General features: G+C 41.9%; 1 protein-coding gene across 7 annotated transcripts in view; it reads right to left on the reverse strand.

The window, feature by feature from the left end:
* PTPRT (protein tyrosine phosphatase receptor type T) overlaps positions 1-17317 on the reverse strand; it is a 641769-nt gene that overhangs the window by 97686 nt on the left and 526766 nt on the right. For 5 of the 7 annotated variants that reach the window (XM_069752327.1, XM_069752326.1, XM_069752325.1 and 2 more), the window contains 3 exons: positions 16576-16653; positions 16221-16256; positions 15137-15324 (listed from right to left, as the gene is read on the reverse strand). In XM_069752327.1, the coding sequence (XP_069608428.1) occupies positions 15137-15324; positions 16221-16256; positions 16576-16653 (302 nt within the window). The remainder of the gene's footprint in view (positions 1-15136; positions 15325-16220; positions 16257-16575; positions 16654-17317) is intronic. The other 2 variants (XM_069752329.1, XM_069752328.1) reach the window with 1 other exon arrangement.

Below are 17317 nucleotides of genomic sequence, written 5' to 3' on the forward strand. Positions count from 1 at the left end.
TGTCCAAATTTAGACCCCATATTCTTCTCCATGAAATAAGCCATGGCTTAGATGTCTGGCAGTGGCTCTCTCATAGAGAACACAGCAATGCTTGGTTGAGACAAGAGCTTCTATGTAATGGGGAATCAGAAGAGATAGCTGTTGGCTGCACAATTGACAGAACCATTGTTCAACCAACAACTAGCTACTGTGTATGGCAGCAGTTTATCTCTCCTGAAAATAAAGGATCGACTGATAGACCCATCTTTATCTCCCCCGACATCATCTGACTGGGAAGAGTTAGGAGGCCACATACACAGTAGATGGCAGGTCAATCCAGCCAAAATTGGTGGGTTCGGCAGATTATAATCTAAGCAGTACGCGAGTCGAGCCAACCGTTCACATACAGAGGGTAATTATTTAGCTACTAGCTAGCTATCTAAATCTATGGGTACCTTTCATCTGTGGTCCTGATCGAGGTGGACATAGATAGAAGATCATGTGAGATCTTAGCCTCTGTCTGCCTGGTTTATACTCTAGCAAATCCTTTTCTGATACAGCCATATTACATTGCCATCTATCAGTAATTGTAAACCAAGCAAATAATAAGCACAATTCTTTTTCTGGCAAACTGAGGACTTTTTTTATGATGGTGGTACTGCCTTGCTTAAAGGGTCCCAATGCAGCTGTACAGGCTGCACACTATATACGTCCACCTCTGGTCCGCAGTGAAGAAGATATTCTATGCACCATATAATAGGATAGCACTGAAAATTTTCCCTACAGCCTATGAATAATGTAAAGAAGCTTTGGTTTGAAATCTAATACTTGTAAAGTGTGTCCAATCAGATAAGGGGGATATTCTGAGTTATTTAGCATGTATGATGGCTTCAAATAGTTCTAAAATTATGCAAATCACTTTATCTGCGATTAGCTGGAGGCTGCAGCTATTTCAAAGAGATGTGAACGCATAAATCCTCAGTGGAATACAGCATGCATCTAAGCTGCCAAAGAAGATGTCAACAACTAAAAATGGCGTCTTAATCTAAAGAAGCCCACTAGAAAAAAAAATGGATGTGATACTTAACGGGCTGAACCTTGCCTTGCATAACAGCTGTAGCTATGGACTGGTATAACAGCTTTTCAGTAGATAAGAAGAGCTCATAGGTTCTATGCATTATGGTACAGTATGCATCATTCCAGCATAAAGATAATAAACTCTTATAACGAATGGACTGTGAACCCAATGCTTTTTAAAGCATTTCCTTATTCTTCAAGGATCAGTCTACCCCTTACTGTCGCAAAATTATGACTTCATAATTATGCCAAAATAATACTCTATTACCAAGCAATGCCATTACACACTAACGATATTTGGATACACGTGCCCCCGTTATTCCCTATATTCTATTATTGCTTTGCGCAAAACATAGGAAGCAGTAACTGTCTAAAAAGTGTGTGTAGCCAATGGTAAAATTCTGTTAGATTCCTTTACATGTTTTTAAAGTATCTCTCCAGTGTATTTTTAATTGCACCACCAATTAGCAGTAATGTGTGTACAGTGTGTGCATTAAAACACTTACCCAACACTGTCTTCTGCCATTTCCAGTGCTGCTCAAGTCCTTCACCTGCATCATTCGACCACAGCTCTGACTTACCGGCTCAGACTGCAGACTATTAGTGACTGTCTTCTCAAGAGCTTCATTCTGCGTCTCATTGACATAGACCTCATTCAGATATTGGATTTTTTCAGGTATTAGAAAAAAATGGACTAAGTTTCATCAGTGATTTTCATCAGAGTTTAGTCAAAGTTTCATCAGATTTTTTCAGAATTTCATCAGTTTTTCTCTGATGGGAAAAAATGTATCTTGAGCTTTGTAAATCTATCAGTCTTGAAAGATGTGTACACAGATGGCATCCGATTTTTTCACCGACCAATAGACTTGCATTGCTGACTTTAATGCGACACTTGGCTCAATATTGGATATGTCTCTGCAAACTTGCATTGACCACTACGTCCAAGGGAAAAAATCATACATGTGAAATACCTCAAGGACTGTCATTTGTGCAAAAAGAATGAAGCCTTACATTGACAAAGTGACTTCTGGTCCACACAGAAGATACTGTGTGGGCTATCTGGTTACGAGTGTGGTCACAGAAGAGAACCGGAGCATCGCTGGAAACGGCAGAAGATAGCAATGGGTAAGAGAGGTGCCAGTAAGGCTGAAGTCAACAAACTTGAAGATGAAAGTGGATGTAAAACTGCACTGCTGAGAATCCAATATACAATAGAAGACCAGATGCGGTATTGATGCGGTTTTATTTGTCAACACGTTTCGAGGCGATCATACCTCAGTAAGGCTGAAATGGTACTTGACGATTTTATCATCATGCAACAAACAGATTAAAGGGCCACTGTCACCCCCTCCAGCCGTTATAAACTAAAAGAGCCACCTTGTGCAGCAGTAATGCTGCATTCTAACAAGGTGGCTCTTTTAGTTTTGTGTTCATGTATTACTAAAATAAAGCGCTTTTAAACTTTTCAAAAATACCTGTCTTTGTCCACAGAGGCGGGTCTGAAGCCTCCTCTGTGAAGCGCCCAAATGCCGTCACTCATCTCTTCTGGGGCGATGGTCGCCACCCCCTGCACGCTGTTTTCTTCTGAAATCCGGCACCTGCGCTGTGCGTGCCTGCCTGGGGCAGGCGCAGTGAGAATTGGCCGTCATAGCTCAGATGCCGGGTTCCTGACTGCGCCTGTGCGGGCAGTGCGGCCACCCTGTTACTGAATTCCCGCCCCGCACTGTGTTATGCATTATGCACAGTGTGGGGCTGGGATTCCTGGGCAGATTCCTGCACAGACCGACGCTGGAAGGCGGGAAACCTGGGGGAGCGTCTGACAAGCGCAGTGCGCATGCCCAGGAATCCCAGCCCCGCACTGTGCTTAATGCATAACAGTGCGGGGCGGGGATTCAGTAACAAGGTGGCCGCACTGCCCGCACAGGCGCCGTCAGGAACCCGGCATCTGAGCTATGACTGCCAATTCTCAATGCGCCTGCCCCAGGCAGGCACGCACAGCGCAGGCGCCGGATTTAAGAACAGCGTGCAGGGGGCGGCGACCATCGCCCCAGAAGAGATGAGTGACGGCAGTTGGGCGCTTCACAGAGGAGGCTTCAGACCCGCCTCCGTGGACAAAGATAGGTATTTTTGAAAAGTTTCAAAGCGCTTTATTTTAGTAATACATGAACACAAAACTAAAAGAGCCACCTTGTTAGAATGCAGCATTACTGCTGCACAAGGTGGCTCTTTTAGTTTATAACGGCTGGAGGGGGTGACAGTGGCCCTTTAAGTTAATTAAAAGTTTTTCTTGGTTTATTTGTTTTCTTGAACATGTCATGAAAATCATTCATAAAGAACAGTCTTAGGGCATCTAAGGACATGGTTTACAAAAAGCTATGGCACCAGCGATGCATAACTGATGTTCTAACACTGCCATTATGCATTAAATACAAAATGTACAGAAAAATATCCATAAAAACATGATACTCTTGAGTGGGCTGCTTAGTAGTTCCTTCCTAATTCACCCATAAGAAAGCCATTCACTACTTTCTTCTTGTAACTGGAAATAACTTCTATAAATTCAGCCTGCTCCCACGTTCCTTTGACGTAGCTCTTAGGCACGTGGTATGTAAGAGGACAAATGGTTGAACCGGTTCACATTATTGCAGATTATTCTTGCAGTGACCATTACTTGTAAGACTGAAAAGGTGCTTATCAAAAAATTTTCTAGAGAAATCAATTTGTTTCCCTTCAATGTTGTGCACCAGTTTTGATAAGGGAATATGAACAAGGGGGAGATTTTGCTGAAAGTCTGCTGCAAAATCTATATGTTTTACCTGCGGACTTTGTTGTGGGTTTGTTGTGGATTTCATCAGATGCATTACAAAGGGCGAAATCTGCTGTGAAAATCTACAGAAAATAAATGACATGCTGCTGATGTAAACTCTGTGCCGCATTTCCACGCTGATCTTTTTCCCCAAGCGTGTAGATGAGATTTGTTAAAATCTCATCCATGGTTCATAGAAGAAAAATACATTTTCTACTGCACTATTAGGGAATTTTGTTTTAATATTGGAAAGTAGCATTAGGGCTCATGCACACAACCGTGTTTTTGGTCTAAGTGCCATCTGCTAAAAAATGGATCACCCTCGGACCAATGTTATCGAATGGGGCAGTGTGGATGAGAAATTTGTTTAACTGACCGATTCCGCGCGTGAAGAAACTTGCAGTGTGCACGATTTTCCTCTGGAAATTTGATGATAGTCACCCATTTCAAGTCTATTGGTGCAAGAAAAAAAATGGATGCCAAGCAGAGCCGCAAAATAACACGGAATTTTTACAGGTACATTGCAGTTCTGTAACATAGGAAACTGTGACTGGTTGTGTATGTGATTAATAAATGCTTCTGTAAAAATCAGATTGTATACGGACTGCATGCAGATTGCATATGGATGACAAGTGATAAAAAAATTGTCCCACGCTTTTCTGGACGATAATCTTATGGCCCTTTAAACGTATCCTCAGCCAAAGTAGAGCACCTACTAGACGGTTTCCCTAATTTTTTCCGACAGCACTGATGACAAGGGCCAATACAAGTCTATGGGTCCGTGATAAATAAGCACAAGACACGGATGCTGTCCGTGTTCAACACTGCAAAGCATAGCATAAACTTTGTCATTTCTTTCTTTCTTCGTCCATAGTGGAAAAACAGTGATAACAAACTTATGGTAAAAATGGACACATGGATGCCACATTGATGGAAAACACTGATGACACCGGTACCGCTTTTTCACCTACGTGTGTTATACGGACGTGTGAAGGAGGCCTAATACTGCACTTCCTTTGTGGTGGTGCAGCTCGAGAATTAAAAACTTGTATTACGTTCACCATTCACAGTTGACCCAGTAGAGCGGCACCTCATGATCAGACGACGGTTGGAACTCCTTCAAAGGCCAGGTTCACACAAGCAAATATGAAAATGACCAGAGTTTCATCCTGAAATCTCAGATGATTTTAATTTCAATCCACTGTCCACTCTGTTATTTAATTTTTTTTTTTTTTACAGCAGCAGCTATTAATAATTTACAAGATCGCGTACAGTTTCTAATGTTAAACAATTGCAATGCATCCGTAAAACAACAAATGTTCTGAATGGGATCCAATTTTTCCTGCACGCCTTTAGACTTGAATGGATAAGTCTGACCCAACATACAGAATAAATTAATACATCCATATTTTTCCACTTGCAAATTCAGGCAGTGAAAAAAAGAGGTCATCTGAATAGCCCAACTGAATAACGTTAGTCCTATGGGTGGGTGCCTGTGTGCTGTATTCTTTTTCACGTACCAAAAATACGCCTGTGTGAACGTACTCTAACAAATCGAAATCATCCAAATTGCAAAAAACAGTATAATTGTGAACTTTCCCGGTACATGCTTTTCTTATTATAGATGCTTTATGCATCTGCTTGTTAATTCTCCATGTGGCCTCAAAGTCTTCTCATTTGTTTAACCAATGGCCTGTTTACCTGTACCGCTCTATTGAAATTAGCGCTCGCATCTTAGAAATTGCCATTTATTTACATTATTGATTTCTACTTATCTTCGCTCGTTTATTAGGGTAAACACTCCGTTTAGTACCGGTTCGTTGACACTTGAACTAATCTGCACTTGTTTTATTGAAAATCACATTAATCTGACCTACATTAACGAAACCGAGTCTTATCTTGGTTTCTCAGATGCAAGGCATTTATTTTATGTTTTTGGGCACTTGGAAAACCTGCACTGAGATTTGCCACGGAAAGAGTCGAGTAATACCCAAGGCCCCTTAATAATGCAGCAAGCGTCGTTTCCAACCAATGGTGCATGTCACATGATAGGAGCCCAAACGCTTCCTAATAGGGACCCGCGCTTGCCACACTTAACTATTTATTGCTTTCATGATTTCGGACACAGAAATACTACAATGTCTCTGTTCCTCATGCTGCACTGGCTGCGCAGAATCCATGGCATATATTTAAGGCCTGGTAATAAAGATGTCTGCACGCTGTGTGAACGCCACAAACACAGCATAAGCAATCATGGTTTTCTAAGCCCGGTTTCCTTGACAACAAATAGAATTCGGGCAGCGAATAAATGCAGCTGAAGCCTGTGAATCGTCTCTGATTGTAAGCAAAGAAACGCGCGGTTTGTGCTGAAATTTCCCCCCCATTAATTCCCTCAATATCTCCAAATAGAAGCTCTGCTGAGAGGACCAACTGCTACATATTTATAAAGTTATTCCATAATACTGAGTTACCGGGGGGGGGAAGAACGAGGCAGGAGGATGAGCAGGACGAATAAAAGGGACATTGGAGAAGAGGAAGGAGGAAGACAGGTAAGAGGAGGGAGCAGGAGATAGCGGCTGATGAGTGAGAGAAACAGGGAATCATTGATGCAGGAAGAGACATTGGATATTGGGGAGGGGAGCGGAGCACTCGCAGAAGACGCCAATCATAAACTACGGAAAGAGGGGAACAAGGGAATAAAGTCTGTATGTGAAATTTAGCTAGTTTCAATGAAGGAACGGCATCACAAATAGCGTGAAAAACACAAAGGCAAGTTGCAATGAAGGAATAAAACAAAAGAGCAAAAGAAAAAATCATGACAGGCTTCTTGGAGACATTGAGACAGAAAATAATTAGGAAGGGAGTTTTGCGGATGATATGCATTGTTTGGTGTGCACCACATGAAGCGTAAGTGCAGTGGGTGGGTTACTCCCCTCCTCGCCAGCCTGGTTATACATAATAAAACAAATAAGCCATTTTTCAATAATAGTTAGTAGATGATTTTCAGATTTTCCATTCTTCTCACAGCTCAAAATTTGCCTTCTTTCTTTTTGGTCTATTTTTTTTTAAAGAGACATGGCTCAGTCAAGCATTTCATGTTCTACAATAAAATAAAGGGTTTTTTTGCATCTCCTAAGGCCCTGTTTTTTCCCTGGTATTATTTCTTGTGCATTTACAAGAGATTGTCCTTTGAGAAATAGTGTTAATGCAAACACACAGGCAAATGCGGCACAACTAGAACTCTTTGCCTTTGATATAACTCGACTGAAGAACAGTGGTGAGAGGCAGCACAACAGAAGTGGAATAGGGAATTGAAATTGGAGACGGAGGAATGAATGCAGAAATAGAGATGTAATAATAAGAGAAAAATCACAAACAATGGGGGTGAAGAGACTGGAGCTGAGATTACACAATGAATCTCTAAGCTTCCCGGCTATGCTATTATTACAGTAGGCCCATTTCCATTGATCTCCAATATATACAGTTTATGGCCTCAGTTGGTTACAACATATGCTATAGGGCTAATTCATACTATACATCTTCAGGATAGGTACTAAAACCAAGATTTCTCTCTGTGGTTTAGCATTTGATACTCTGCCCCTATACAAATATAGTCTTCATCAAGTCATTTCATATGCACATATCAAGGCAATGACCATCTTTCAAGTTTTCAAGAAACCCCTGGCAGTTATTCTGTAAATGTACCAAACCTGCTCCGTGCATTTATTTTCATTAATATAATAGACTCCTTCAAGGCCGACTTCAGCCGTTAAATGACTAGTGATCAGCTATGTACAAGGCGATCAGTGGCCGTGTAATGGCCTGCTTAGAGAGGCCTGTAGAGATGATGTACAAAGTGTATCTTCTGTTCGAACAACGCACAGTAAAACACTTTATCTGGGGGCTCACTTTTTTGCCCTCATTTCGCCAGCATACTCTCTCCTCTGTTTTTCTGTGGCACCAACTTACCTCTGACACTTGGAAAACCATACAATCAGATTGCATGGAAGTCACAAATACAGCAAATATGGACATAAACACAAGATAATCTAACAACTGACAGGAAATATCAGGAAAAAATTAATATGGAATAACAATTGCATCCACATACACACTGCATTTACCTATACTCATCTTTCTTAGGCCGGGTTCACATCAGTGTTTGAGTCCGCAGCGTGGTGCTGTGGACTTTTTTCCTTAGCTCCGCCTACTTCTGCATGTGTCCTGCGTACCTATCTTTAACATTGGGTACTCAGGGACATGATTTGTATGCGAATGCATCCACATGCGTTGTTTTGACGTGCCCTCCAAACGTAACATGTTGCATTTTCATGCGTTCGGCGGGCACATCCCCATACAACGCATGTCCCTGCGTACCCAGTGTTAAAGATAGGTACGCAGGAAGCATACGGAAGTAGGCGGAGCTAAGGAAAAAAGTCTGCAGCACCACGCTGCAGACTCAAATGCTAATGTGAACTTAGCCATACAGGCAGACCAAAATTCTATGTGTGCAGAAAGATTGTTAATGGCCTTTGAAAATCATGTTATCTGCAGCCAGGGACATAATGATTACAGTTGCAGAGGGTGCGACTGACACTTGACCTATGCAGGAGGGGGGCCTGCCGACAGCAGCACATATTCCAGCTGAATGTGCACCTGAGGGCCCACAATACAAGCTGCCAGCCAGTCAAAGGCCAGGAGCTGACGTCATCATGCAAGTCACTGGTGGTGCATGGCAGTGACATCATGCGCTGCAATTCGCTTGCATGTTGAAGTCAGCTGCTGACTTAGATGGCTGCTACAGAAAAGAACACCGAGCGGTGTGGGAGCAGGGGAAGGTGAGTAAAATAATTTCTTTTTCTCATGCGTTCAATAACAGCAAGAGAACAGGGGACATGTATACCCAGATGGGCCCAAGATGGGAGACATATATACAAGGATGGGGGACAGGGGCGGAGACAGACAGCTTGGGGCCCCTGTGCAGGAAATGTGTCTGGACCCCCTCCTTTTAAGGCGACAAAGCTACATATATATATATATATATATATATATATATATATAGCCACACACACATACATGTATATATTACATAGTCTCATTTATTATGTATATTGCCATCCCTTATTATACAGTGCCCTCTCTTGTTATGTACAGCACCGTCCCTTACATATTGGATTTTATAGAGCCCTGTTTTTTATTACATACTGTCCTGTCCTGTTAGCTGTATAATGCAATGATCGCTGATGGAGCATGGAAAAGCTTCTTTTCTAAAGGAGGAGCTGATGGACTGGCAGTCTGGTCACTGGCTCCTCCATCAGTAGTCATTTTATATCTAACAAGACAGGGGACTATGTAATAAAAGAGGGTGCTGTGAATAACAAAGATAACAAGAATAAACTATGTAAAAGACAGCACTGTACATAACAGCAGAGGAAGCTATATAATAAGGGAGGGCATCATATATATAACTAGAGAGGATGGTACGTAATAAGGGACGGTGTTATACATAACAAAAGAGGAAACTATGTAACTAAGGATGGTGTTATACATAATAAGTGAGTACGCTATACATTAAGAGACTGTGCTATACATAAGTGAGTACTCTATAAACTAAGGGACTGTGCTATACATAATAAGTTAGTACACTTTATACTAAGGGACTGTGTTAGACATAATAATCGATAGTCTTCCTCCACCTCCCCCTGTTCCTAAATCCATTATAAATCCCCCTTCCTCCCATCCCAATCCCCCACACCCCTCATTGTCCTCCTCCCCCTGCATCCCATTATTGCCCTCTCCCCCACCCCCCATGAATGCCCTCTTCACCACCTCCATCATTGCTTTCTCCCCATCACCCCATTATTGCCCATTCCACCACCTCCATCATTGACTCCTCCCCACCACCCCATCATTGTCGTTTCCACTGCCACCATCATTTCCTTCTCCCCCACCACCCCATCATTGATCTTTCCACAACCATTGTCTTTTCCCCCACCACCCCCATCATTACCCATTCCACCACCTTCATCATTGCCTCCTCCCACACATCCCCATCATTGTCCTGTCCACCACCACCATCATTGTCTTTTCCCCCACCACCCCCATCATTACCCATTCCACCACCTCCATCATTGCCTCCTCCCCACCACACCATCATCGTCCTTTCCACTGCCATCATCATTGTCTTCTCCCCACCACCCCATCATTACGCATTCCACAACATGCATCATTTCCTCTGCCCCACCATCCCCATCATTGCCCTTTCCACCACCACCATCATTGTCTTTTCCCCCACCATCCCCATCATTGCCCATTACACCGCCTCCATCATTTCCTTCTCCCCCACCACCCCCATTATTGCTTTCTCCCCCACCACCCCTATTATTGCCATCTCCATCAACCCAATCATTGCCTTCTGCCCCATCACCCCCATCATTGCCCTTTCCCATCAATCCAATCATTGCCTTCTGCCCCATCATCCTCATCATTTCCCTCTCCTCTACCTACACACACATAGACACACACAGCATCATTCACCTCTCTGCATACACACACACCTCACCTCTGCGCATGGTATCCTGAAGCCGCACCATCACCGGTAGCTTCCTGTCTCGCACAGCCATGGTGCTGAATGATGATGTTATTCAGCTGCTGCTGTGCGAGACAGGAAGCACAGACAGGAAGCAGGATGGATCCATTCCCTGCAGCTCTGCTCTGCTGCTATTTTCTCTTGCAGGCAGCAGAGCTGCAGGGATTGCTCCCTGCCCACCGCAAATGAGGGCAATCTGGTCAGAGCCGGATAAACTAGCCAGATTGCCCTCATTATTAGCCACCCTGCAGGGGCCCCCTGGAGCCTCCGGGCCCCGATGCAGCTGCACTGGTTGAACAGGCGGTATGTCCAGCCATGATGGGGGACATATATACTAGTATGGGCCCAGGCTGGGAGACATCTACTATATAATTGTCTAAGGGTCACTTCCGTCTTTCTGTCTGTCCTTCTGTCACGGTTATTCATTCGCTGATTGGTCTCGCCAGCTGCCTGTCATGGCTGCCATGACCAATCAGCGATGGGCACAGTCCAGAAGAAAATGGCGGCTTCTTACTTCCTGCAGTCAGTGCCTGTCACCCGCATACTCCCCTCCGGTCACCGCTAACACAGGGTTAATGCCGGCGGTAACGGACCGCTTTATGCCGCGGGTAAAGCACTCCGTTACCGCCACTATTATCCCTGTATGTCCCCAACTTTTTACTATTGACGCTGCCTATGTGGCATCAATAGTAAAAATGTAATGTTAAAAATAATAATAAAAAAAAACCTGCTATACTCACCCTCCGTAGTCGCTCGCGCCGGCCACCATCTTCCATTGCAGGCTTCGGTGGCAAAGATGGTATGGGAGAAGGACCTGCCATGATGTCACGGTCATGTGACTGCTACATCATCACAGGCCTTGCGCGAGAAAGACCTGCCATGACGTCGCGGTCAAGTGACCGCGACGTCATCACAGGTCCTGCACTCATACCAACCCTGGGACCGGAAGCTGCCGTGGACTACAAGGGGCCCTTGGAAAGGTGAGTATATGTTTATTATATTATATGTTTTATTTTTTAACCTGTGACAAACCTCGCTGGGCAATATACTACGTCACTGGGCAATATACTACGTGGCTGCGCAATATACTACGTGGCTGCACAATATACTACTTCACTAGGCAATATACTACGTGGCTGGGCAATATACTACGTGGCTGGGCAATATACTATGTGGCTGGGCAATATACTATGTGGCTGGGCAATATACTACGTGGGCTGTGCAATATACTACGTGGACATGCATATTCTAGAATATCCGATGCGTTAGAATCGGGCCACCATCTAGTACAGTATATATCAGGATTGGCACACATACCAGGATATAACTGGATGGGGAACATACATACATGGAAGTGGCCCATCATGATCGACATTTGTAGAGGATGGGTAACATTATTACTACATAAAGAGGGGGACAATATGGTTGCCCTTATAGGATTTAGAACACTAAACACTTCTGACCAACATGCGGAGGGGTGCCCAGGTCCAAATTTTGCATTGGGGCCCATTGGAATCTAGTTACACCACTGACTATAGCACATTGATTGTTTACACAAAAGAAATGTGCTGCAGACAATGATGATTTTAACCCCTTCACAACCTTGCAATTTTCCATATTTTCATTTTCATTTTTTCCTCCACTTCTTCCAAGAGCAATAACTTTTTTATTTTTCAAGCCACACAGCTGTATGATGTCTTGGTTTTTGTGATGCACTGGAAAGCAGGAAAAAAAATCCAAGTGCGTTGAAATTGCAAATAAAAGTGCAATTCCACAATTGTTTATTTATTTTTTATTTACCATACATGGTAAAACTGACTGGGCAATATGATTCTCCAGGTCAGTACAAGTACACAGATGCCAAACATGTATAGGTTCTTTTAATTTAAATGATAAAAAAAGGTCGGAAATTTGTAAGACAAAAAGCTTGTGTTGCTATTTTCCGAGACCCTTAACATTTTTTGTTTTTCAGGATATGGAGCTGTTTGAGGGCTTATTTTTGTGCACTTAGCAGACCGTTCTACTGCTATAATTTTGGGGTACATAGATGTTTTGATTGCCTCTTATTGCATTTTAGATTGGCATTATGATTTATAGTATTAAAGTCTCTTTCACATTTCCGTCGATACGGACCGACAAGGCATCCGCTGCCCATTCTGCAGTCCGGGGAGGAGGGGGTGGAGTTTCAGCTGCGCATGCGCGGTCGAAAATGGAGGATGCGACGCACAAAAAAAGTTACATTGAACTTTTTTTGTGACGATGGTCTGCCAAAACACAACGGATCCGTCGCACAACGGATGTGACGTGTGGCCATCCGTAGCGATCCATTGCTAATACAAGAGTATGGGCAAAAAACGCATCCTGCAAGCACGTTTGCAGGATCCCTTTTTTGCCCATAACGACGGATTGCAACGGATGCCCCATGACGGAAGTGTGAAAGAGGCCTAACAATCGTTCTGTGCACACAAAATTCTAGTCAGCTGGTTAAACCAGCCCACTAAAAGCCCTTCAATTGGCTTGTATATAGCCAATTAGCAGTCATTTAATGGTGGAAGTGGGCTCATTTAAAAGATCCTTTAAGACAGGCATGAAAGGTCCAATCACTTAAACAAAAGTTTTGCTCATTTATCAGAAGATTGCTGTCATGTTTTCACAACCGATAATCAGTGAATGAGTGGTGTAATGATTATGGGCTCTTCTAGTTTGGCCTAGAGGCTGAAGAACTGTCAACACTAAGGGCTTCGCATCCCCCATTCTGCTCTTTGAGTGAAGACAGCAGCATCCAACCAGCAGCCAACTATGGCTATTGCTTAAGAACAGAGGGTCGGATGCTGGACTCCATAATTCAAAGAGCACTTCAGTCTTAGGAACCACCTTTGGAGCACTTGTAGGAGTGGCACACCAGGAGGAGTACCTCCATATAATACTGATGTTTTATTTGCTATTGTACATTTTCAGTGGGAGTAAAAGTTATATTTTTTAATATATCATAATCACTATTTTAGTAAACATAGTAATTATATAGTGATTACTCTGTACCATATTTCTCCAGTTTTCTAAGATCAGTGACACATACAACATCTCTTTGAACCCTATGTAGAAGCTTCAACAGAACCAACATTGATTGAGAATGACCTAAAAATATATATTTCTATCAAGTACTTCATATTTTTTATCTTAGAAGTAGATGCAAAAATTCCTCTAAAAATATGAACATTCTTGTTGGATTTAAAAACTGGATATAACAGACACAAACATTGTTCACATAGTATTTAGGACAAAAAAACAAACAAACACTGAAACTCATAATAGGATAGATTTAACATGGCACCGAGGGATTTAGCAAATATATTTATAGTGCTTAACAGTGGAATTTGAAAAGTGCATTGATCTATTAAAAGGACAGCCAGGACTAAATAGGGGAAGGCTGGCGGATATAACATAGCTTTAGCCTGTGCAGCCTTTCGTAGGTTAATCTGTAGACTAAGCCTGTCTGCGACTGTTTTAATGGTTCCCTCCCTGGGGCAGATGCTAATCGCCCTCGATAGTCCTAATGGAGAAGAGATGGCCTCTTATTAAGCTGGAAAGGGACAGTCTCTGCTCCCAGCTGTGTTACTGGCATAATAATTACCGAGTCTATAGAGAAAAATGCTTTTGGAGATCAGAGAATAACTTTTGAATAGTGAAATCAGGGAAAGGTAAAATGGTGCCATCTTTGAACCTCCGGAAGTTAAGGTTCTATATGAGCATTCTATAGATGACATAGAAATAAAGGAAGATATACCCACCTGAGACAACCAAGTATCGAAGGAACAGAAATTCTCTGACCCCATCTCAACCACTAAAGGGGTAGCAGGTGTAGATTTCAAATCCCTGGGTAGACTGAATGAGCAAAGCAACTTCTATTGTCAAGCTGCATGTGGATTTGTCTGTCTTGCTATGTGAAATTAAGGTCATAGGGCCACCATTTTCTCATTGCCTCTCTCAACATAATTATGCTCAACCACAAACAAGATTAAAATATTTTGTTGAAAATATTCAATCAGAAACTAATTACACAGAAAAGATTTGAGGAACAAAAGGTGATTTGAAGTTATATATGTCTAATCTTAGCAACTACCTAAAGTTGTTTTCTGTATCAAATTTAGACACATAAAAATTGCAAATAGTCTAATAATGTCAATTTTGGGGGCTTGTTTCCACTGAAGAAACAGATGATGAAGGGAAATATTTTATGTTGGATGTAGAAATACAACACACTGTAGACTATATGAAATACTAAAAGGTATAGCTGAAATTGAGTTAGGCGATGAACAAAGGTAATTTTAAAAAAATAATGTAAATTAAGAAGGTCTTTTTTTGCAAAGATTTTAACAAGGACTACTCTTTGTCAAATCCTTGAAGAACAACAGGGGCATTTTGTGTTGGGATTAGAATACAGTATTTCTATTAATGCTATATTTTTCTTTTTTTATTAACTAATAATTAATTGAAAGAAATCACCAAGGTTATGCAATGCCAGTATTTGGAGAACATTAAAACCTTAAAAATAGTTTGGAAACATAGAGAAAGATTCAGTTTCATGCTTGTGAATAATTGTAATTCAAAATGGCCGACTTGGCAATATTTTGGGAAAATATCCATCAAAATGTATATAATTCAGCCAGAGTCTTAGAAGAACTTACCTCATATTCTTCTTTAAATCCATACCCTTGCCCTCTCTTCATCTGGGTAATGTGCTGTAGAAGGTCTGCAACACGGATGGCTGGCTGGAGTTGTCCACGGGGATATGCCATTTCCAGTGGTTCACATGTCCGGTATGGGTGGGTCTGTATGGTCAATGTGGGTTGATTCAACTCTACGTGGCTGCTGTCTGTAAGATAACCAGATTTGGTCTGAAAATGAGTCTGCACCTTGGGAAGCATGTATGGAACAGTTTTTAGGCCTGTCTAGGTATCTTGAACTAATTTTGCTTATTTAAGTCATGCCATTGAGCATACAATTTACCAATGAATTTCTTTCTGAAAGCATTAATTTGTATGACTCTTAATTCAACACAATCATCTTGCTATTTGTTGTAAACAGCCCTATCAAACATCACCACAGATCTCAGTAGGGGGCAATAAATTTGGCGATTCGTAACAGAAAAGCCTGGCCATAAAATGTTGATGACTATTACTTGTTCTTCATGCATACTTTGAGAACCATAAATACTAAAGTACCTATGCTACTATGAAAGACTAAGTCTTACAACAAGTCCACAAAATAAGAAAAAAGCAACACATCCGCACCGCTGTAATTCGTTAGACCCTCACAAGACTCCTTCACTGCACTGTGCTGCCGTAGATAGCCTCACATATAACATCACATACCGGGGTGCTCCTCTGGTAACAGTCCATATAAAAATCCACAAAGAATAAGAAGAAAAAGAAGAGAAAAGAGCGCACTCACCGGTAGTGAAACGTCAGGTTTATTCGGACATATACATAGAAAACGCAGGGAGGGAGGGTAGTGAATGCACACGGACGACGGCCGTTTCGTCCTCAATGCACTTCAACTGGTCCACTTGACCAGTTGAAGTGCATTGAGCACGAAACGGCCGTCGTCCGTGTGCATTCACTACCCTCCCTCCCTGCGTTTTCTATGTATATGTCCGAATAAACCTGACGTTTCACTACCGGTGAGTGCGCTCTTTTCTCTTCTTTTTCTTCTTATTCTTTGTGGATTTTTATAAGTCTTACAACAAGCTGTCAGTTATAGCTTTGTTACCTAGAAGTGTTGAAGACGGGACGGTGTCTGAGGAAACTGTCAGGTGAAAGAAGACCAAGGTAGCAGTAGGATGTGGAAGGAAACGAGAGAAAACACAGAATCAAGACCAAATTGTCCAGACAGGTTTTTCTAAAGTGATCATTAAATAAAACAGCTTTTGCACCTAAACTATAAGCCCCTCGTTGTTGATGTCATTCTCGCCACATTCCTACAAAACCCTTTTTTAAGGACAATCTCACATATTTTTTATTTTGCTCATACACTTTAGATTGGCAGTCGCACTCCTTGTAATGACAAACTCACTGGCTTGCGATAGCATTCTCACAGGATAGGCTTGTTCATTGTAAAGCCCTACCTGAGTAGCAGGAATTGAGCAAGGATTTTCCCTGCAGGTTTTTGCTTTGTATAGAGAAGGAGCAGGGAGAGGAAGTACCTGCAGGAAGACAGGTTACATATCAGTCTAGCTATGGAACACCCATCAAAATCTTTACAAGAGAGGTTTTCTACTCTAACCCTACAGGATGTACAGTTTAAAGCAACTCTATGTCTACAAGAAGTACACATATAGTGGATATAGGAAGTCTACGCACCCCTGTTGAAATGCCAGGTTTTTGTTATGTAAAAACATCATCAAGAAGAATGGTGTTAGAATTTTGCACAGCTTTAATGTCATCCATAATCTGTACAAATCATTGAGAAACAAATTGAAATAGTTTTGAAGTGAAAATCAAAATAATAAAACTAAACGAATGTTTTTGCAAAAGTACCCCTTCTTATAATTGGGGATGTGGTTGTGTTCAGAAATAGAGAATCACAATTAAACTCATATTTAATAGTAGTCAGCACACAGCTGCCTCCATTTGGAATTATTCTGATTTGCCCCATATAAAGTTTATATGTGCTAGTAGAATTTTCCTGATATTTTCGTAGCTGCGTTTTACATCAGAAGCCATGGTCCATAAGTTGCTAACAATACAGCAAAGGAATCTTATTGTTGAAACTTATCAGTCAGCAAAGGGATGCAAACATTTTCCAGACATTAGATTTACCATGGAACACTGAAAAGACAGTTATCAAGAAATTGCTCAAATTTGGTA

This window comes from Ranitomeya imitator, chromosome 2 (assembly GCF_032444005.1).
Source record: "Ranitomeya imitator isolate aRanImi1 chromosome 2, aRanImi1.pri, whole genome shotgun sequence".
Lineage (NCBI taxonomy): Eukaryota > Metazoa > Chordata > Amphibia > Anura > Dendrobatidae > Ranitomeya > Ranitomeya imitator.